At 44.2% G+C, this 22,674-nt stretch overlaps 1 protein-coding gene across 1 annotated transcript in view; it reads right to left on the reverse strand.

Moving 5' to 3' along the window:
* The window catches only part of PTGFRN (prostaglandin F2 receptor inhibitor), a 71,692-nt gene extending 49,324 nt beyond the window's left edge, over positions 1–22,368 (reverse strand). Inside the window, exon 1 of the mRNA XM_040582964.1 lies at positions 22,161–22,368. Coding sequence (XP_040438898.1) covers positions 22,161–22,224 — 64 coding nt within the window. The 5' untranslated portion in view covers positions 22,225–22,368. The remainder of the gene's footprint in view (positions 1–22,160) is intronic.
* Between the last annotated feature and the right edge of the window lie 306 nt (positions 22,369–22,674).

Below are 22,674 nucleotides of genomic sequence, written 5' to 3' on the forward strand. Positions count from 1 at the left end.
GTAGCCTGGAATCATCTGAAGGACACAAAACACTGTCCACGTCTTGCAAGCCAACAGTACTGTTACACCTCCCTGACTGCAATACTCCCTACCTAAAAAAAGAATGATAGATTTTTGTGTCTTGAAAGATCTGCAGCATATAATCTGAAGATATCAGAGAAGAGTGAATGAAAAAGTCCATGAGAGAGACATTTACATTGTTCTTTCCCAGGCGGCTAGGATTCTTTTTTTAGATAATGTAGAGCTCTTATCAAAAGGAATTAGCCTGGGTGTAATTGCTTAAAACCCATTATCTCTATCAGGATGAAGAAACGCATACTGCATCTTAAGTGAGGCCTCAGAAATGCTATCAAACTGCAAGGCTGCTGGATTGCTTTAATCTCCATACCATCTGAGTTATATCAGAAAAGCCACATATCCAGCACCGGGTGAAAAAGCAAGTACCTTCCCAGTTGGACTCCACCTATACCATGTTGATTAAGATTCACATGAAAGGATTAAAACAACATATGTTGCAGCACAGTAACAACCTGCTGTCTTCCCCCTTCACCCCCCCCCCAACCCACCACCTCCAAGAAAAGGTGTTTCAAATGCACCTAAGCAAACCACAAGGCTTTCACTAGGACACAGTTCTTAATTATCACAGAACCACAGAATGCTTTGTGCAGAAAGGGACCTTAAAGCTCACCCAGTTCCATCCCCTCGCCAGGGGCAGGGACACCTTCCACCAGCCCAGGTCGCTCCAAGCCCCGTCCAGCCTGACCCTGAGCACTGCCAGGGATGGGGCAGCCACAGCTGCTCTGGAAAACCTCCAGTGCCTCACCACCCTCATAGTAACGAGTTTCTTCCTTATGCCCAATCTAAACGTACTCTCTTTCAGTTTAAAATTCCTTATCCATCGAACAGTCCACCCATCAAACCCACCTCTCTCCTGTTCAGTGACAAGGATGCTGTGTGGGACTCTGTCAAGGGCCTTACAGAAGTTATGGTAGGCAACAGTTGCTCTTTCCTTAGCTACCAACGCAGTCACTCCATCATCGAAGGCCATCAGATTACTCAAGCAGTTAAGTTACGCTATGGTGCATCTTTCCATTTCCAGGAGTCCTTCCACATAGCTGTTAGATGTTTGCTGCCTTATACAGCTAGTTACCCAAGCTGTATCTGTCATTAATGGAGAGAAGCTCTCCGAAAAACTTCTCTCCCACTGCTGCTTCTAATTAGAGCTGAGGGGGACAGCCACCTGAGCTTAGTAGAAAAACTAAACAGATTTTCCATGCTTCTCCTTCACCCCTTTTAAAAAAAATAATAAAACCCCCAAAAAACTTCACCAATGAAAGAACCCACCACTCCCACTCTAAAAACATGAGCACAATGAGTCACATGAACATCCAGCGCGTCAGACCTGATCTGCTCTGCCCAACACAAGTGCCTGAATGATGTTACTTAGGATAAATAGATAGTAATTGGCAAGTTCAGATCTGGAAACAGCAGTCAGAAGTTCTTGTTATCTAAAAAGACTGGGACAGAAAGAGAATGATACTTCACCACATAAAAAAAAAAAAAAAAAAAACAACCAAGCCACTACACCACTGCAGATAGTCCGCAGATTGCCTGATCACTGCCCAAACCCATCTGTTTTGTAAAAATTTCACTGAACTGTCTCACAGGAAGGAACGCCTCCTTCCTCTGCCATGTTTCTCTGCTAAGGCAACTGCAACAGGCAGAATTGCCTCTCCGGCTGTCTCTTGGGCTACCAGGAATAAAGCACTGTTCACCTATTCGATTCCATCCTTTTGAAGACCAGCTGAGTAGCATCTCTTTCATCCAAGCACACAAGCCATGCCAAAATGAGCCACAAGAATTTGCTTTAAGTGCTTTTGTGGATTATTCCTGCTACAATACAAGGAAAAGAGACCGGTAAACTACAGTAGAAGCTTGTAAGGCAGAAACCAGGTTGCATATGCAGTACTAATTAGAGTGTAAAACACAATCACTGGCTGCTGACAGCACAGATCCCAGTGTGCACCATTGTTTCCCAGTCATGGGGAGAGGTACGCTATTGGAAGGTAGAGCAAGGCATACAGCAGGTAGAGAGGAAAGAAGAAGCCATATAAACCTTTCCCAGCTGTGCAAAGCACAAAGCTAGTTTGTTAGAGTGGCCTCTGGCAGGCAAAGAACTGTGGCACCACTGGTCCAAACAGAACAAGCATCTAACTGGCAGAGATAATACTAAAGATCATGTTTTAGATTCCTAGGGATGTCAAAGAACTCCATCACATATGATCTCCGTTTCCTTTCCCTACCACTGACTGACAGTTGAAGATAAAAGGCTGAATCTAAAGAACTACATTTAATCAGTTTCCAAAATGCAGCTGGGATCAAAAGAGGAAGGAGAGAAAAAAAACAACAATGAAATGCAAGAGTCAACATGCTGCTTCTTCCCAGGTCTCACCTGAAATACCTGTCCCTGCTACCTCATTTACTTTCATCCCAATAGTCTCACAGAAATCAATTTTTACCCTACTCTGCCAGAGCAGCCCGTTTAGGTTACCTGGTGACATCTGACCCAAAAAGTCCAGGGACTCTGGAAGTGGTATTTAGTCTGCCACACAAGACAGGTGATTTTCTGTTGTTCTGCTTCAGAAGCAATTTGTATTGCCAGAGGAGAAGTTCAATATGTTATGTTCTAAGAAAAACAGTCGACAAAGCAGTAAAGCCCACAACTCAAAGCTGAAAAGCTAGCAGAGTTGGAGGCAGGGCTGCAAATATTTGTAGGAATGCTGTACATCTAAAGTATCTTCACATGTTCTTCAGTGAAGAGGAAGGATACAGGTTAAAAACTGTAATACTAATTCCAACTCAAGAGGCTGCATAAATTTACCAATATTTTTTAAAAGTCCTCAAACTGGAATATAAAGAATTAAAATCAGTGCTGTTCTGCAACATCATTAACCTGCTCTTATCTGTAATCTCAAATCTTTCCCAAAGCAGGTGGAACTGAGCAGAGCAGTCCAAATCCATTCACTCTATACCGCAGTCTCCTCCGGGCAGAGGCCAACCCTTTTCTTTGCTCTATGTGCAATGCAGCACACCACTAGGATTAAACTGAACTTTCTTTGGATTTGACTGGAGAAAACAATCAGGCTGTAATAGATCATTTCTAAATCTGCATCTACATTAACTAGAATCACACACTGAGCGTGAAAATCCAAGACAAGACAAAAAAAAAAAAAAAAAAAAAAAAAACAAACAAATCCCAGGCAAGATCATGTTAAACTATAAAAGCTAATACATTTTTCAACTGGTACGGTTTTAAATAGAACATATCATCAAGCCAAGGTGAGAAAGCGGGAAAGCTCAGAGAAAGTACTTTTGTCAAGAGACTTTTTAATGCTCATGTAGCAATATCCATGTGTTTCACAAATCTATACTTTCACAAATTATACATTTAAAAAAACAAAATCCTGGAATGCTCCCTCCTCCACTCTCCTAAAAATAATTTCCATTATCATCATCCCCTTTTCCTCCCAGAGCAGAAGATATTGATTTTTATCGGTGTGAAGTAATCACTAGTTTTCCAAGTTATCTTTAAGGTTAAGTAATATCTGAAAAACACTAAAAATGTTTTCAAATATAAGTAGTGCTGACTCCAATATAAAGTCTTTTACTTTTCATTGACAAAAATACTAAACACAAAAAGAAAAAAAAAAGAAAACACACCAACATCTATTTGGGGGGTTTTGTGTGGCATTGGTTTTTTGGGTGGTCATTTTGCTGTTTGGGTTTTCAGGGGGCTGGGGGTGTCAGTGTTCACTTTTGGGGCTTTTTTTACCTTAAATCTGGTGGCACTTATCCACCACTATTTAACTCAAGACACATCCGTACCAGACAAAGTCCTGTCTAAAGCAAAGTTAAGTCTAAAGCGAATCAGAAGATGAGATTTAAAAAGCCACATGCTTTCATAATCCAGATATTATTAAACTTAACCTCTACTTCCCCAAAAATTGTTTTTGGGGATCATTTCAAATCTCAGTACACAGAGACTAGTTTCCCAGCAAGCATTCCACTGGACAAGGGAAAGCATCACATAGGCTTCAGCAAAAAACAGCAACAGAGCAAAACCCAATTACAGAAGTCAGCAGCCACACCACCAAACAACCCAGCACACACGTTAGGCTCTCAGACTCTCTGGTTGGGATCCTGAAGAGCAGCTTCACTCTGTTTGCATCTGCTGTTGTGAGAGATTATGGAAGGAGGTATCTGGGCAGCAAAGCTGCTGGAACTGCTGAACAAGGCAGCATATGGCACTGGCCTACCTTGGCTCCATGCTTGACAATTGATTTGCAGCCATGGAGCCAGTGGAGAGATGGATCTCAGTGTTTATAGAGTAATCCTTTTGGTCTGTAATTTAATTATCTAACGGTCCCATCTTCACCATAAATAACCTCCAAGCAAGCAGCCACGTTAAAAATGTCAACACCAGATGCACACAGAATGGGTGTTAGGGCACGGGAATGAGTACCTGTGCCTCATCGGCACATGCAGGTAAGTGCAGTAGCACAGCTATTGCCAGCTTTTCACTGCAGATGTACTCGGACAGATTAACTGACTAGACCAAAGTCAGGCAGCAGAGCAGGAGCAGTTAGGAATACAACACAGGCGTTCCTGGTTTCAGGCTTAGTGCTCATTTCACTGTATTACACTGTTTCTTTACATAAAGATGAAAACAAAGATACGCACAGCTAGGTAAAGACGACATAAGCAAATGCAAAGCAGGCAGCTTGTGCTCTATCAGCTGGTACCCCCATAGCTCAGGACCCCCCCCCCCCCAAGGACTTCATTTGGGCACCCATACCACCACCATACCATACTCCTGTCTACAACCTGGAAAACTAGAGACCAGTGTTTTCCAACCCCTTCTCTCGGAGCCCATAGATCCAATTAGCTCTCAAAAGCCAGTTTCAGGTCATGCAGAGCAATACTGTTTAGTATGCTAATCTCTATGGAGCCTGCATGTTAGGAGCACAGATATTTTTCTCCTAGACGAGAAGGAATTGTACGCATGTGTGCACACGGAGTATGATTTAAGAGACATCAGGGCTCTTCCTCCTTTAATACAAGATTTACATAACTAATTCTGTAATTGAGAACAGGACTGCAGGTATTTGCAGTACTTGTTGCTGCTGAGCTTTTATCATTTACTATGGCACTGATGATGAGAAACTATCTTGCCCCAGAAAAGGCAGCTAGTCTGGTCTCCAGCATAAAAAAAGTGGACACATGAATTTACCCGTTTCAGGAAGAGACATTTTTCATTCTGGTATTCTTTTCCTCTTGCAAAGGAGAGGGTCAGCAGTTTGGAGCAGGCAAGAGATCCAGATAAGAAAAAGACAAGAGCTCAGGGGCGTAAAACAACATCTAGAAGGCACACAGGGATTCCAGTCAAGGTCTTTAAAAGGGTCTGTGTAACACCCCCACAGACCATTACATAAAATTACCCCCAGATGGGTCTGCAAAACAGCTGGCTTTAAAAAACAGGCATGCCACAGCACTCTTCATTAGCTGAAAGAGACAAATATCAACATGGACAGTTCTGAAAACACAGGAAAAAGCTTCACAAACAACATTCAAATCAAGATAGTTGGTTGCATTAAGACGCCTGAAAATTGAGAATAAAGTATTAGATCAGTAGATGGAACTCAAGATGGCCTGCTTATTTACTTCACTAATATTTAAAAAGCAAAAAAGCTTATCTCCCATCACACAGAAATTTAAGGCTAGCACAACTCTCTACTTTAGCAGCTAGCACAGTCCAAAAGGAGAAAAGGCTGTGGAGGACAGTTGGTACTGAGGCCCCAAGAAGCATCCTATGCATGTTTGAGGGTTTGCGTTGGGCCAGGTTCAGTGCCACAGGCCAAAGACCCAAGGGTACCTGAAGCACAGCACATACACTCCTAGAGTAACACTTCTGGTTCAGTTACATCCAAAGGAATCCTAAGTGCACACTCAGATTGCTTCCGGGTGAAGAAAAGCAATGTGCAGAAAGCGGGGCAGTGAGGAGATTCACCTCAGAAATTCAGTCCTTGCCCCAACTAAAATGGTAATGAACATGCTGCATGCGTGCTCCTAAAGGACACTTAAAGGGCTGCTCATAATTTTACCTGAACTTCAGTGTGGAAATGGGAATTCTTCCCTAAACCACAAATGTGAGCTAAGCCATGAACAAATGTATGGCTAGGATATGATATCCACCCACACTTCACAGTGTTGCTTATCCCTGTTACACAAATTTAACAGCCAAAATTTTCAAAAAAGCGTGCAAGAGTCAAAAATTTGCTGGCATTCACTGCCTCCAAGAGCCTGAAGGCAAATTAGCTGTGTAATTAGCTGTCCGTGCCCCTCAGTTCTACCTCTAGAAAGCTGTTCTCACACAGAATGGTACCGAATGCTGCTGCTGTTTGATTTACTAGAAGATTAATTTTACCAGACAAAAAGAAGAAACCTTCTGGAACAGGTGGGCAGGTATGTGCATGTCAACAACACACAAGCGATTCAAAAACCAGCAGAGAGCTGAACTACCTCATGCAAGACATGTACCTAGTACAACTCTGCTCCCAGTTACCCCATTCTTGGGGAGAAACAAGCTCCTTTGTACTCGCACCTTCTAGAGAAAGCAGAAAAACAAAACAAAAAAAAAAAAAAAAAAACCCAACAAAAAAACCAAACCAAAACCACTCCACTGGCAGCCAAATTTAGCTAGTTCAAGAAATGAAGAGGTTCAATTTTCAAAGAACCCTGAGCATTAATATTCTGGGGAACTAAGTCTCTTTGTAAAGTTTCAGGATCAGAGCCTCGAGCCTTCAATCACCTCTGAAAACCTTGCCCTGTATTCACTGTAGGTATTTTGTTATCTCCAGTAGTAGAATAGTAGGGTTTGTCAATTCAGTACCTGGCTGAAGAAGTCCAGCTGTCTTCTCACATTCCCCAGCACAAACTGAAAGTCTTTTCTCCCTTTAGATTATATGCCAGCAAGTTTTCACCGTTACCTGTTTTGACTAACTCAGCATTTGCAGTAGTATCTACTCTTACCTCAAATGAAAGGCAATTATGTCTGGTGCAAAAGCAGCAGCTGTTAACAGCATACAATATAGAGCAACATGAGAACAGAAGCGGAAATTACACCACTAGTTTAGAAAGTCAAGGGTGTCAAAATTCACCTGGAAAGCCACAGATGGACTTGCCCACAGACACTACAAATAGCAGTCCACATTTTAAAACTGCAAGAGAAGATTCTTAGCAGTAACTTTCAAGCACCTTTGAGATTCCTAGCTAACAGGTGTCTGCCTGAACTGCCCCCTTTACCTGAGGACAAACAGCCCTCAGGTGAGAAAGGAGATGTACTCAATGCACAGGGAGAGATAATATTCCCCAGAGGTACTTCTGATGAGGTCCAGAAAGCTGGGGCACAAAACATTGCTGTCCAACGTGCAGAGCAAGCCCTGATCCCTTTTAGAGAACATATGCTGAAAGCCATGTCAAGTCAAGGAGGCCCGGTCACCCAGCCTTAGCACCAGAGGCGATATGAACCGACATATCCTTCAGAATGCAAACACAAAACACAGACCCATACATAATAAAATAACAAAACAACAACAAAAAAAAAACCACCAAAAAAACCAACACACAAACCAACCCAACCAAAACAATTAAAAAAAAAAAAAAAAGGAAGAAAACAGAAATGTGAAATACATTTGTATCACATCAACCTATACCCAAGAGGTATTTATTTGGCATTTAGGCCTTGAACTCTGGCTGCAAAAAACTGAACTGAAAGCCTGATCGCACAAACATTAACAAAAAAAGGATAAGCAAGAAAGGCACTGAATGCTGTGCAATATCAGGAAATTCCCCTTGCTCCCATACTTCATGATAACAACTGAAAAGATAGCATTGCTTGAAAAAGTCAGTGTTATATCTAAGCCCCAAGGGGCAAAAGAAGAGGAGTTATGCCTTCATTAATACTCAGAAAGACATGCAGTATACACGTAGTCAGACTTCTCAATGGATGGTTTAAAAATAAAGGACCCTCCTCCCAGCTCAGCATCTAGCTATGTCCACTATCAGTGATACATGACAATATAAGAACCATAACAAGACGACCGACAAGCCCTGTGTAGATACGACAAAACTGTTTATTTCTCTTAATTTCTTCATTGTTGTAAATTCATACTTTAAGGCTTAAAATTACTGTTTATACTCCCTGCTCATTTTTTATTTTACTACATCACAAAATCAGACGAGTTTAGCTCCCCTGTCGGTATGGCAGTCATAAATCATGTTAACAACACTACCCTGTAATAAAATTTGTTTATTATTAGAGAGCAATCAATATTATTATTTTTATAAGCAAGTAACAAAGTACCTAGAAGGCACTCCTGCTGCTAGTGAAGACCTGAATAGAAGAAGGTACATACAGCACTTAAAGAGCTCTAGTTAGCTACAGCTTCCCTCTCCCCTCAACCCCTGCCTCCCCATTTAATTTTTCAGAAATAAGAACAGGTTTTTAGAGATTAATGATCTGAAGAGAATTTCCCAGGAGCTTAAACCAGTTAAAATCCACATCATCAAATTAAGACATTTCAAAGAATTCAAGCAGAAGAGCACCCGCCGTAATGCAATGCAAGAGCAGCCTACAAGTGCCTCCACTGTTTGTAGTTTTATAGCCTAAGCCTACCAAGAGTCAAAAAAACAGGGTACAAAGCACACAACTAGATCAAGTTTTGCCTTTTCCCAGACAAAACACAGATTATTTCAAGATCTTTGTCCCTTTCACAAGGAATAAATAAGCCTTGGACAAGGGATTGCTAAGAAATCTTCAAGTACAGAAGTCCAGACTGTCTCTAGATTGAAAAGAAGCACTCTTTTATTGTCTTTTATAGTAAAAGGAAATCCTCTTTGTCAAAGGGAACTGGTGTTAAAAAAAAATAAATAAAAAAAAAATCAGTTTAACACTTGAGTAATTATCTCCCTGGGCAGTTCTAAGGTATTTGTACTTTTGCCTGTCCCATTCACAGTACTGTACTTTCATCTATTAGTAGTTCAATTCAAGAAATTCTCTACCTGTCCATCACCTACCGTTGCTCAGTACAATCAGTGAGATCTCCCAGAATTCACTGAGATCCTATTGATAAAAATCTCTCTACTGATGAAGAGAACCATCTTCATTAATCTGCCTGGCAGAAGTAGTCTTCCCTTCTAATCATTACAGGAGTTTACAATTCTAATAAAGCTGTACACACATCCCATTATTCAGATCACAAAATCTTTGGGAAAAGAAAGCTCTCGGGCATGGTGCTGTAAATCACCAAAACCACTTCTTATTCCTAGCTGATCAGAGCTTTAAGAAAGGGTATGTACACAGCTGACTGCTAGGAAAAAGTCACAGGCATGGTCAATCAACTGGTTATCACTGAAACGACCATCTGTTAAGCAGCAGAACTCAACTGAGATTATAATCAGAACCCTATTCTCTACAGGAAGGATGCATATGTATACACTGTTTAGCCTAAATTTTGAGTGAAACCCACCCAAACAGATTTATTGTAAACCAAGGCTGTACGTTATCTGCAGAGCGCCTCAAACAACGGCAGAAGTAAAAGCTGCGTCCTCGAATGTCAACACGAGAAGCTAGTAACAAATTTAGCAATCAATCACCATTGTGGACTGTTTCAGCATTTCTGTGTATTTGTGGAAATGCACAACAGTTGAATGGTGAATTACAGACATCAAAGCCAGACTAAGACCATGAGACAGTACTGCAGTTACAAGAAACATCCTGCAGAAAAGTTTAAAATGATGCTCCTTAACTGCTGTCTGTAAAAGGGAAGAAAAAAAGGACAGACTTCCTCAACCTAACTTCACAAGCTCCTACTGCTAAGCCTGGATGTCACTCAGTTAAATGTTCGTCCCTATTTCCTCCCTAAATGCCAGAAATGTCAAAGGACAGCGAAAGAAAACACTAACTCATTCCAATTAGTTTCTATCTCAACATAAGAAAAAACTCTTACAACGGAGCTAGATGATGGGGCAGGGCGGGGTGTGTGTGTGTGTGTGGAATCCAGAAATAGTCATATAGAAATTCCACTGTACATCACCACAAATTCAAAGAATGTTCTGCCAGCTATTTCATTTTTAGAGCTCACTTGGTTTTAAACTCTGGTTTTATTATTACTTGGGACTTGTGACAGGAGCTTCCATGCAATGCATAATTCAGCATGCATGTGGCAGAAATCATCATCAGAATTATAACTTCAAGTCACAGAATAACTGTATACTAGCAGCAGTAATGTAGCCACAGTTGTCTAAGACAATATTCTTTAGACATCTTTCTTTAGACCAGCTGATACAGTCAGAGGAAATGGCATACAAGTCCTCCTTCTGAAATAGATGTCGTGGAGGAACCTCTATAAAGTTTCACATGCACAGTTATACCTTCGCAATCACCCTGCATCAACGAGCAAAAAAACTCAGCTCAAGTCCCACAGCCTCTCACAGTTCTGTCCTATCAAATATATATACACGCCAGTGCTCCTACCCATAGTGACTTTCCTGTAGAACAGGACACCCAAGACGACCTGACAAAATCCTTGCTGGCATTCACACTTTTCTGATGCTGCCAAAATGACTGTTTAGGCAGAAACGGATTCAAATGGAGGAAAAAAGGCAGGCAAAAGATTACTTCATGCACAGAAACAGATGTTCTGAAAGAGAGAGATTCCGCTTTCCTAAAAATGCCAGGAATATATACAACAACAGATACGCAGAATTCTGTGGAAATGAGTGCTATTCAAGCTTCCCAGCAGGTATTCACCATCCTTTATCTACTTCAATACAAAGCATGCGTGGCACTTTTTTCAAGAAAATTAAGAACTACCCCCGTACAGGCAGGCTAGCCAGGAGGCAGTCTAAGGCTGGGGCAGCAGAGCCACAGATCCACACCAGCTCCCACCAGCTGTCCAAGCTGCACCCAACGTACAAACCTGCCGTCCCCAAAGAATGCCACAGCAGAACAAGAACACAGGTTAGCCATATTTGCTGCACATCTTTAAAAAGTTAAGTGCCCCAGCCCAACAGGACCTACCCATACACACTGCTGCCTCTGAGGAGGTACTAGAGATCCGTTTTAAACAGGGTAAACTTAACACTCGGGAGCAAATTTTGTATCAAATTACAAGACAGTTGCTACACGCAATTGCCTGTGAGGAGTTTAGGGCTCTTGCTAAACAGACAGGAACAGTCTGACCTGGGTATTTCCTGACATCATCTAGTGGCACACATCCAGGACTACACAGAGGTCTTAAAGGTAGGGCATTACTTACCACAAGTTAAAAATCCCTTTGGCTCTATGTATTGAAAGCGACTGTCAATTCACAAGCCTTTCAAATTTATAATGCCTGTAAAAACAACAATTGATGGGGAGGTGGCAGAGGGAAGCGGGGATTTTAAATAGTACTGAGAAGCACACAAATAACTTTGAAGGCCAAAGTTATTTGCTCACCCATGCAAACAGAACAGTCAAGAACAGGGCAAACAGGGCTGTCCCCTCAACAGCCTCCATACCTCTGGCTGGTTTGTATCAGAAGCTGGGTACCAAGCTCACTCAGCCTTGTTCAGAGAGTGATCTAGTGACTACAACACCACCCAGTACCTGCTGCTATTTAGCTCGGGCCAACAGACATATGTTGACTCAACTGGAGCAAAACCAACAATTCATTTTACACAGGCCCAGCAAAAGTTAAACACAAGGCTGGATTCACATCTGCAACGCTCAAAAGCGGAAAACTTCAGCTTTACGCTACCAAACTCCCTGAGACTAGCCGTCCTCCACCATCAATTCACAACATGGGCCCATATGTCAAGTATCTTCAACCTCTGACAACTAGCACAAGGTTTCAAGCCTAAAGCCGTCCACCACAGTAACCCTTTTAACATGAGAGTTTGACACCTCAGCAAGGAGGCAGGGAGAAAGAGCACGAACCTACAATCAGTCTTCTCCCTATGCCTTCAATATGTTTAACGCACATCGGCCCTAAGGAAAGGGTCCTAAGCAGGTCCAGCGCGCATCATTGCTAGATCTTCTATGAGCCCACGGTCCCCTCTCCTCACACCAGGTACCCCAGGTGCCATTTTTTCTTCTTACCCTCCGTGCACCCAAGGTCAAAAAAGACCTTATGCCAGCAGGCCAAGACAAAAAGAAAATCATCAGCATTAAGTAAGTGTTCCTCATCACTATGTCATTCACAGAATCTGCAGCTTGGGCCCTTGCCTCCTCCCTGGCAAAACCTTCAAACATCTTCCCACTTCCCTGCACACCCGCTCTTCTTCAAGGCTCACCCTGTAGCTCCGTGACTGGTCCAGCAAACAGCTTCTCCGAACACTTTGTTTCAGCCCAAGCTGCAGTTGCAGGATGTCTCATGTTAGCAGCCTCCTCCAAGGTGAAAACCTCAGTTGCAGGGCTTTAATTCCAAGAAATATCTGTGCACTTATGACAGTCACTTGACCGAAGTCCCACTGTGGACTGGAAGCAAGACACTACAGCAACAAGGCAACCCTGACACTAGAGGGATTACTGCTGACCCCAGACTGTCACTCATGTGAGAACAGGATTCACTCTGGACTTTGGCCAAACCCACATATGCAAAGCAAGTTCTCATCCTAATGCACTAATATCAGAACTGATTATAAGAATACAGAAGAAAAAGAAGCCAGCAAGTTGCTTTGATGGGATATGTGTGTTCCATGAAAGCACTGTAAGGGGACTAGTTTCTTACTCTGGGCAGGGATTTTCAACGCAGGGAAAGGACCCACCTTACAAGTCTGGGTACAGAAGCATCCAGTGCATCAGCCCTGCATCCACCTGTAGGTTACTAGCCTTTGCCCTGATGTGCAAAGAGGTGTGTCTCTACAGCTTCAGACAGGGAGAAAAATCTCTATATATACATACAAACCAAAAGCTGACTGCCCACACCAAGGGGAGGGTCAGTGAGAAATACTTTAAATCACCTTTAAGAGCTCCTTTCTAAGTAGCTTTGGCATATCTCCGTTGTTCCTTATAGGTTTATGAGGCAAAGTCTGGAACACGAACACTCCCTACGCCCTCTGGTCATGTGCAGAAACAAGGATACCATCTGAAGCCTCCTTTGCTCTTCAGCTATTTTGGAAGGACATCCCCACCCAGTAACTCTACTCACAGCACTGCAGCCTTCTCCTGGTCCCTCCCTTTCAGAGTCAAAAGGCAAGACACCAGCATCAATTCAGATGCCACAGCATACCCTGCAGCCACACACATCACGCTTCAGTCCTTGCTTTAAACTCTGCAGGAGTCTACAATTAGATATTCTATTTACCTGCCAGTGGTGAGCAGAAAACTTTGCTTAGAAAACTAGGGTATTTCAAGACTTGGTTGCAGAGCTTTGAGAAACTTGTGGTTCTTACCGAGGCTGTTCTGTGGTGATAACTGCCCCAACACCACCATCTCATACAGACACACCTTTAACTCATTCTTCCATTCTAAACAAGCCATTCCCCCACTTCCCTTTCTCTCTGGAATGTATGTCCTGCTTCAGTACTCTCTCCTCACCTTCCTTACCCCACCACTAATTTCTACCAACAGCCACGCTTCCATGCCCATTGACCCCTGGCTATATATGCTATTTTCTCAACCTTGTTTGTTTGTGGTTTTTTTTTTTAATAAACGCACAAACATAGGGATGTCAACAGCTTCGCAACTATTGACAGGTGCCTATCAATACAGTTGCCAGCAACCAGGGCTCAGTCAATAGCTTTTTAGTGTCCTTTCAACCCTGCTTTGTGATAGACATGAAAGACCCAGGCTTACCTTGCTAACTTCCCACCTCCAGACAATCACAGAGTGATTTTGTCTCTGATAAGCTGTCAAGCTCTTTATTTTCTCACTGATGAAGCCTGCTCCAAGCACTTAAGCTCTCTAAGCCAAAAGGTACAGCATGCCTTGTCTAGAACCAAACCCTGAGATCAAAGGGAAACAAGGTTGATGCAATAGACTTATTACTCCGCATTAATTTAAATCTCTGTATGAACTGACTATGAACAAGGACACTCTATATACAACATAAAGGCTCTTTACATAGACATAAATTCCATCCACTGACACCACCTGCCAGCACTCAGTATGTCACTGTGCTTCTGAAGAACACAATACTTATTTTGGGAGATGGTGAAGGTTGTAACATCTGGGTAAATATTACAGGTGGTGCTCTGAAAGCACAAAATAGTTTGTCACACGGTAAACGCAAAGGAAGATGCATCACCTCTCCCACCCTCTAGCACTCAGAAGAAAATTAGAGCACAGACGGAAAGACTAACACCTCACTGCTTATTCTAACAGTTTCCATTAACAAATAATTGCCTGTTTTCACCTCAGTATTACTTGCTGTATCCAAGCACAAATGAATACATGTACTGATTAGACATACATTTCTGGGGAAAAAAGGTATGAAACTTAAATGATTATTCACAAATTAAGCGAATTCTGAATTTTTCTCAAAACTATTATGTTTGGTACCCTGAAAATTTAGGAAGCATCCACTATTAGTTCAGCATCTGTTTCGTATTTAGAAGCTATTCTTTGCAAACACAGGGGTCACACTGTTTTTAAAGCAGCTCTTGCCAATTCTCTTTTGCGGGGCAGATTTAATAGCAAATTCCACTGCCACAGGATTCACTGTGTCATAATGAAGGGTAGTGTGTCAATAGATGAAACTGAACACATCAATAAGAAGCTGGCAGAGGTCCCTGTGGATGCCTCTCTTGCAACAATCATTTTAATGCGTGTAGGAGAACAATGCCGTTACAGCCTGCTCAAAGATTCCCCACAGCCACATCGCATCAAAGACCAACTGAAACACAATGCTAAATCTCTGCAGTTGGAGCCAACAGTGGAACATGCAGGGAAACAAAGTCCTTTACATTGCCAGTTACTCTTTTTGACTGGCAAACCTAAGCAGAGTTAGCTTTTGTCGGAGTTAGACTCTTGCCAACGAACATGACCCCCAGTAATGGTTCCACCAAACTCTTTTCAATAGCTACTGATATGGCAAGAAAAGAGTAACTCAAAAAGCATGAAAGCATGCAAATTGCAGTCATGGAGCAAGCACTAACCAGCATAGCTAAACTACTTCTTCAAGAAAGTCAGCAGAAAGACAAGTCCAGACTAATCAAGCCTGCTAAACAGAAAGAGTGGCATAAGTTCTTGACTTTTTTTTTCCTGAGAGACAGCACTACTATAGCAGAAGTTGTTTTACAGCCAGCATGGAAGGACAACGGCGGACACCTGAGAAAAAGCCTGAGAAGAACTGAAGCCAGTGAACAAAAGTTAACATAACTTTTACATTAAAAGCCACATATAAGAAAGATTTTATATATTTGTGTGCTACAAGCAGAAGACTTTCACAACAAACATGAGCAGTGATCCACACAGACCAGCAGTTGCTCAGCATTGGCCAATTGGCAAAAGGGTAATGGGGGGGGAGGGGGGCGAGAAGGGAGAGAAGAGAAAACAAAAGACAAAAAGAAGACTTCACAACACATTTACAGAAGTAAAACTGGAATAAAAAGGAGACTTCCACTTCTCCACCCCCAATTCCAGCTGTAATCCTTTGACACCTTAAAAGCAATGACATACTGCTTTCTCTAGGGACCTGAGACTAATTCCCTACCAAGCATTTACAAACTGATGCTTTTCCAAGTCTTACAATGTGGCCAAATTTGGACATTTTTCATAAGAACAGCGAAAGCCACATTCTTGATGCAAAGTTAACTCTCCAGCCAAATTTCCAGCTCTTGCTCTAAAGCATGGAGGTGCTATAACTTCTCAGCTTAGCAGCTAAGATCATTATTTGTTCAAGAGTGAGGAGGGAGAATTGGCCAGAATGTGCAAGAATTACAAAGAAAATAAGCTTCTTCTCCCATCTCCCTCCCTAAATATAACTGTTGAAAATACTGAAGGTTTTTGGGGTTGTCTTGGGGGGTTTTGGGGGGGCTGGGTAGGTAATATATTTCCTAGGAAAAAAAAAAAGTCAATCTGTGGTAGACATCTAGCCCTGAAAATTTCTGCATGAATGCCTAAAGCCTTGCAGAATAATAAACAATTATAGAGATGACCCTCATAACAAAAAATATCAAGCAGATATACTACAGGCATAGCTGGCAGTACTGCCTATCAGCAGCTGTGACAGCTTGCCTGGGAGCTCCGGTCTTTAATTAGTTCTCATTCCTCAAGTTCACAAGTCAATTAATTCCAAAAACCATCCTCTGATCCTTTATTAAAGGAAATCCTGTCCAGGATTTCTTACCTTACTTACTCTACACTTACCCTACTCTTTCCATAGCTCAACTAACAGTCCAGACCCTTTAGAGCACCCATGCAAATTCCATCTGGCCACAGAGATTATCGCTAGTCAAATACTTCAGCTTGCTTCAGCAATTCTTTGTATTTCTGCGGCAGTATTTTGCCATTGCTGCATACAAAAGATACTGTTCTCCAGCCTGCTTCTGCAGACTCTGTCACGTAAGACTTTCCCTGCAACTTGCCTCATCCAGCGTAATGAAAAGGAGAACCAACTGCAACACTCTACAACAACTTTCAAGCAATCCCCATGGAAATTACATCAACTCAAATCGACCAGCATTACCATACTGCTTTACAAGACTCAAAGGCATTTAGCAACAATGGTTTTACCTTCTATTGAGCTCGTGTTAAACTTCATCAGAATGCCATAGTTAAAGTTGATAATGGTTTCCACTGGAAACCCAGCTTTGCAACCCCTTCCAACTTCAGAGGAAAAAAAGACCATCTTTTTTTCAGTCTCAGACTTCAGTGAGAAGAAAGCAGTTATGCTTTACAATTATGAAAGCTTACATGTAAGTGAATAAGCCCGTTTCTGAAACTCAAAAAACTAAGAAACTTTTAAGTTCCGTGACTTCCGTCTTGCTACTTATTTTAGCTATGGTGATGATCTGGAAAGACATTATTCAAGGCTTTTGGCATCTAAGCAGGTATTTTTCAGATCATCCTATCCCGAAAGCAATTTGGTCTGAAACTTATTTTATACCTTTGCATCTTGCAAAACCTAAGGTATAAGGTCTCTTAAAAGTACCTCATTATTTTTAAAGCCCTTCCCAGCAAGCATTCAAGCCCGGGAAGAAAGCTACAATTTGAGGTTTTCCAAAGAATCAACTCACAGAAAAACTGGATGATCAGAGAAGTTAGCATCTTACTGAAGCTCATCCTTTCTTTAGGGCAGGAGATACTGACAACCCAGACAAAACCTGCTTGTGTTACAGTCTCTCCCTCTCTTGCTCGATCCAGTTTTGAGCTATGTTGTTCAGGTTAGGAACTAGGGTCATGCAGGAAACTGGTTATTCTCGGACAAAAAAATGAAATGCTGGTATCCCTAGAAAATTTCACCTTACAGGTCTCTAGAAAACAGACTTTTATCACTTACTACTGCAGATCTAAGACAGCAGGATGTCTAGCAGGAGCCTGAGAAGTAACTGCATCATCTCCAACACATCAAAAGCAAAGTATTAAAAAGATATTTTTCTTTGCATTATGATATACTTATTTTATACTCCATTTAATACATTTTTTCAAAACTACTGAGAGCTTCATAGACACTGACATAACCCCTACTTTGACCCAGCTCATGTTAGCAATGTTTTCCTCATGTTCTTTCCAACTTATATGTTCAGATTGATTTCTATACATAAATCAGGAAGAATTCACATTTTCAGATGTGTCCATTTCCCTTCCTTTTAAAACAAACACAGAACTCCACACAAAAATATATATATCCATGAAAGGCATCTAAAACAGACAATTGAAATGTTCACTTTCTGAAAGTATGTAACTTAGATATGTAACCATTTCCCCATTTAAAAAAAAAAAAAAAAAAAAAAAACACACAAAAAACAAAACATATACAAGTCTGTTTTGCAGGTGTTTGACAAGCATTACGGAGACTGGGGGGGGGGGGGGAACCAACAACAAAAAACAAACACACAAAAACAAATCAACCCATAAATTTATTAGATGTGAAAGCCGAAATCTCAAACGTCCCTAAATGTTTGTTTATATAGTTAGATGGATGGATATATATTATTTCTTAAGTACATTTCCCTCTAATCAAGCATGTGGCTGCATTTTTACATGACCCCTACTGCTAACTTCAAATCTTGTTCAGACAGGTTTATACCTCAGTTCAGGGATTAGAGCCAAACACAACAGAGGCTACCTAAAGAGAGCAAGCTGTTGCTATGTTGAAACATAGCAATCGAGAAACCTGGAGAACAAGGTCGAAGAATTTCAGGAAAAAACACCCAGACATCCTAAAAAGGAGCCCTGGACAGGAACGTACAAAGACACAAGAAAGACAGAAAAGGTGACTAAGCTATCACTTGCCAACCCAGAAGAACACAGGATGTAAAGGAAGAAACACTTGCCACACGGCACGCCCTTTGATTCCCACACCTTCTCACAGCCTACCTGCTAAGAAAATACATCAGCATGGCAAAACCACACAGAAAGCCCTTCCTCCCCAGCAACACCACCTGCCCTTCAGTGCCAACACCGTGTGCACTTCTACTGCCTTAGCAGTCTGCAGTTGCTAAGACCAGGACAGGCTTGTCAGCATTTCCCCTTTGGAAGCCTTTTTAACCACCTCTAAAGCTACAACAGAGATAAGCACGCCTAGCAACATGACAGCTCCTTCTCTGAGTACCAGAGAGGATCTGAGCCTGCCTTCTTCCAACAGCAGGCAGGCAAAGGCCACCAGCACCAGCCCTGGACTCACCGGCAGGTCAGCAGGCACCAGCAAGGGAAGAGGAAGGAGATTCCACTCTAACACACCTTTAACATTCCTTGGGCAATCATCCTGACATCGTCTCCCTGCCCTAAACCTTCAGGCTCTCCCATTTTCTAATGCTTTCACTTGAGCTGCAAATGCAGGAAAAGATTAAAGCACGCATTCCTTGAAGTTCATGATCACAATAACTTATACTAATTACCAAAAGCTTTCTATTGCAGAGCTTGAATTAAACCTTGATTCAAATGACTCATTGTTGTAGCTTCTGAGGAAAAGAAAAAAAAAAAAAACCAAAACACAATAAAGAATTTCAGATACGAGTTGTAGGAAACAACTTATTCACATATACAGAAGGTTCCTGGGGATCTGACATGCTGGAACTGACTTTCATCATAGCAGACAGCAAGTGACACACAGGTCTAAATGGTAATAAGAAAAAGGCCATTTCTGGGAAACCCATCATCAGTGGTTCTCCCCCAGGATCTACTGAGTGCTTGCTCTCCTCAAGCCCCACAGCACTTAAATAAAAAACAGCGTTTTTTTTTTCCAGATACACTGAAATTCTTACCTTGAATCTCAAACAAGAATCAGGGGGTAGAAACCAGGAGCTGCAAGGCTTACTTTGTACAGTCTGAGCCCTGATAAACCACCAGACAACTGTTTAGGTTTTTGGGTGTCTTGTCCTAGGAGGGATGTTTTGGTTTCTAGAGCATTTCACAGGTTGATTAGGCACATTGCAGAATAAAATCACACAAAAAAACAGGCAATGGCAGTGCAAAATGCCCTCATGCTGCCCTCTCTTCTCAGGATTGAGCCACATCATAGGAAGGAAGCGAGACTGTATCAAGCCTTAATCTCAGGATCCACAGTCTCCCTACCAAACAAATTATAACTGTACGGGATCCAGGAGAAAGGATGAGAAAACATTCATCACAGCCAAATACTTCAGCCATCTGCATCCTTTTGCGGCGTTATTTCATAAAGATCTGAACAAAACAATCAAGTCTTTAGTACATGCAAGGGATGAACTCTTCTATGCTTCAACTCCTTTCCTCCACCTCCCTCACACAAGAATTCCTCAACACTTACAGCACATTAGTTAACAAAAAGCCCCAACCTGTGTCTCTATTAAAGAGCTGCTAGAAAACACACTTTCACAGAAGCATACTTTTCCCATCCAAAGTGAGAGAAACACCTTCCCAACCTCTTAACATTTGGAATATCTCACAGAAGCTATCAAATAATGGTATCAGAAGATGGTGATGCCACAACACATACTACAAGTAAGATGGAAAAGTTCAGGGTAGGTTGTTTTGGGGTTTTTTTCCTGCATACAAAAGCACTTTCAATTTTAACACCACCATTTCAATTTTTAAAAAAAATGCCCAAAAGGCAACTCAGAGCATCCAGACAAACCGTATCATGAATGGTGGCCAGATATCTGTGCCTGCATGTTTTAAGCTCTAATTATTTCACCTGGAATTAAGAAGGAAACAACTTTCCTGTTGCAGATCTTCCTCATTAATTTTCACTTTTTGCTGCAAGACCTTGACTATCTGAGAGCCCTGATTTTCCACCTGTCCTACTGAACCATTCCCCTGAAAAAATGTATACCATTTCTGTTTCTAAATAAAAACACTAATGGTGTTCTCTCCAGTTCTTCACCATTTCCCCAGCTGGCAGAATGCCTATATTGTAAACGAGATGACTAACCTCAGCTGCAAGTAAGAGAAAGCACACTAGACACCTTTGTGTGGTAGGATCTTGACTTGTAGGCGGACACCCCTCTGGCCCGATTGCCTCACCACCTGCAAGGAGCCTCAGGAAAGGGACTGGGACAAGCTTGGGTTTAGGAAGGTGACTTTTCAGCTCTTAACTATCTGCTCTGCAGACCTGGCTGTGCAAGATTCAACAGCAAAACCATGAAGAAAGCACTCTGGCAGACACGAAAAGAGTTAGTCATGGCAACGTCAAAAGCACAAGCACAAACTAAGTCAGCAAGTAAGAGTTTTGTTTAAAGAAGAACGTTGCAGCGTGGGGCTGGGGTACTGTTTAGTTACTCACTTCTTCCACCCCAAATCTGGGAAAGGCTCCCGCTTATTACCTGGAAAATTAGTCGTGTGTCTGAACGAGGAGTTGCATGCAGCAACGCGTGGGGCACGCCAGCTCCCCAGCACCTGAACCGCTCCTGACCGCGGCGGGCTGACACAGAACCACTCGAATGTTGCACTGCCTTCCGCGAACATCCTTCTTGCTCTCTAAACTCATTGCTACTTCAGTAACACTGTTAGCAACAATGCTACAAGCCCAATGTTGAAGAAAAAAAAAAAACAAAAACAAAAAAAGGGGGACGGGGGGGCGGGGGGAAGGCAAACCCCCCCAAGCCCACCCCCCACCCTGTTTTGTAGTTCTTACCAGAGCCTTGATGCCTGCACGCTGCCTGCCTGGCACTGCCACCCGTAAGGAACAATGCCACATGTTAAGCTAACGACAGCTCCCCGGTGATGTGAGCACGGCACAGAACGTCACCTACACCACTACTCGCTACCTCTTGGCTGGAGAACTTCACGGCAGAGGCAGCAAGCCCGGGGCGCCGGGGGTAAGCGCTGCCCCCCCGCCACCGGCGTGCCCGGGGACCCGCGCCCAGCCGCCGGGGGCCTCCCCCCCGTGGAACGGGCAGAAGGATCATCCCCTCGGCCCCGAAACGAGTCCCGTCACCCCTCTGCCAGAAGGGACCTTTACCTCAGAGCGGCCGCAGCCCCACGCGTAACAGCAGCTGCGGGACCCCGGCCGCGCGGGACCCCCCTCAGCGGGGAGCCGAGGCTGGCGGCGCCCCCACGCCCCATCCCGCCCCCGAGGGGACCCCCCCAAGTTGCGGGGACACACCCGGCGGCCATACGCGCCCCGGCCCGCGGAGGGAGCGGCGGGGGCCGCGGAGCCGTTAGGGCCGTTAACCCCCGCGGGAGGGCGAAGGCGGCGCCGGGCCGGGCAGCCGGGGGCCGGCAAGAGCCCGGCGGGCAGGCGGCGCTGCCCGGCCCCCGCCGCCCCGCGGAGGGCAGCGCCCCGGCTGGGCTCCGCCGCGCCTCGGGCGGACACGGCACGGCGGGCGGTTCCGCCCCGCTGAGGGGCCCGCGCCGGGGGCCCGGCCCTGCCTCGCTACCTGCGGGCAAGGTGGCCGAGCCCAGCCCAGCCCAGCCCAGCGCGGTCCTCCCCGGCCACCCTCCCCTCTGCCCCCGGTCGTGCACCCCCCGAGCTCACCGAGCAGCAGCAGCAGGAGGAGGAGGAGAGGCAGGCGGGACGCCCTCTCCCCGCGATGCCCCATGCTGGCAGGGCTGCGCGGGTGCCTCTCCCTACGCGAGCGGGATTTGCCGGCACACACGCTCGCCTCGCCCGGAGACCGGCGGCAGCGCGCTCTTGGGCCGGCCGCTCGCCTCCCGCTGGCCTGAGAGCACACGGAGCCGCCCGCCCGCCCGCCCCGACCGGCCGCGCCGCGCGGCGCAGCCAACCACAGAGACAAACTTTCCCCAGTGCCCGCCCCCGCCCGCAGGTAGCGGGGGCGGTGCGGGGGTCCGGCCAGGCCCGGCCCCCACCCCCTTAAAGGGGAGGAGAGCGGCCGCCGCGGGCCCGGGTCCTCAGCCGAGCGGGGCCGCGCCGAGGGCGGTGCGGCTCCCGGTGTCTGGGGCTACGCCGCACACGTGGCCCGGGAAAGCCCCGGTGCCCGGGCGGGGGGTGCCGGCCCCCGTGGAGCGGCCGTTGTCCCGGGTCGCCGTGG

This window comes from Falco naumanni, chromosome 2 (assembly GCF_017639655.2).
Source record: "Falco naumanni isolate bFalNau1 chromosome 2, bFalNau1.pat, whole genome shotgun sequence".
NCBI classification, from domain to species: domain Eukaryota; kingdom Metazoa; phylum Chordata; class Aves; order Falconiformes; family Falconidae; genus Falco; species Falco naumanni.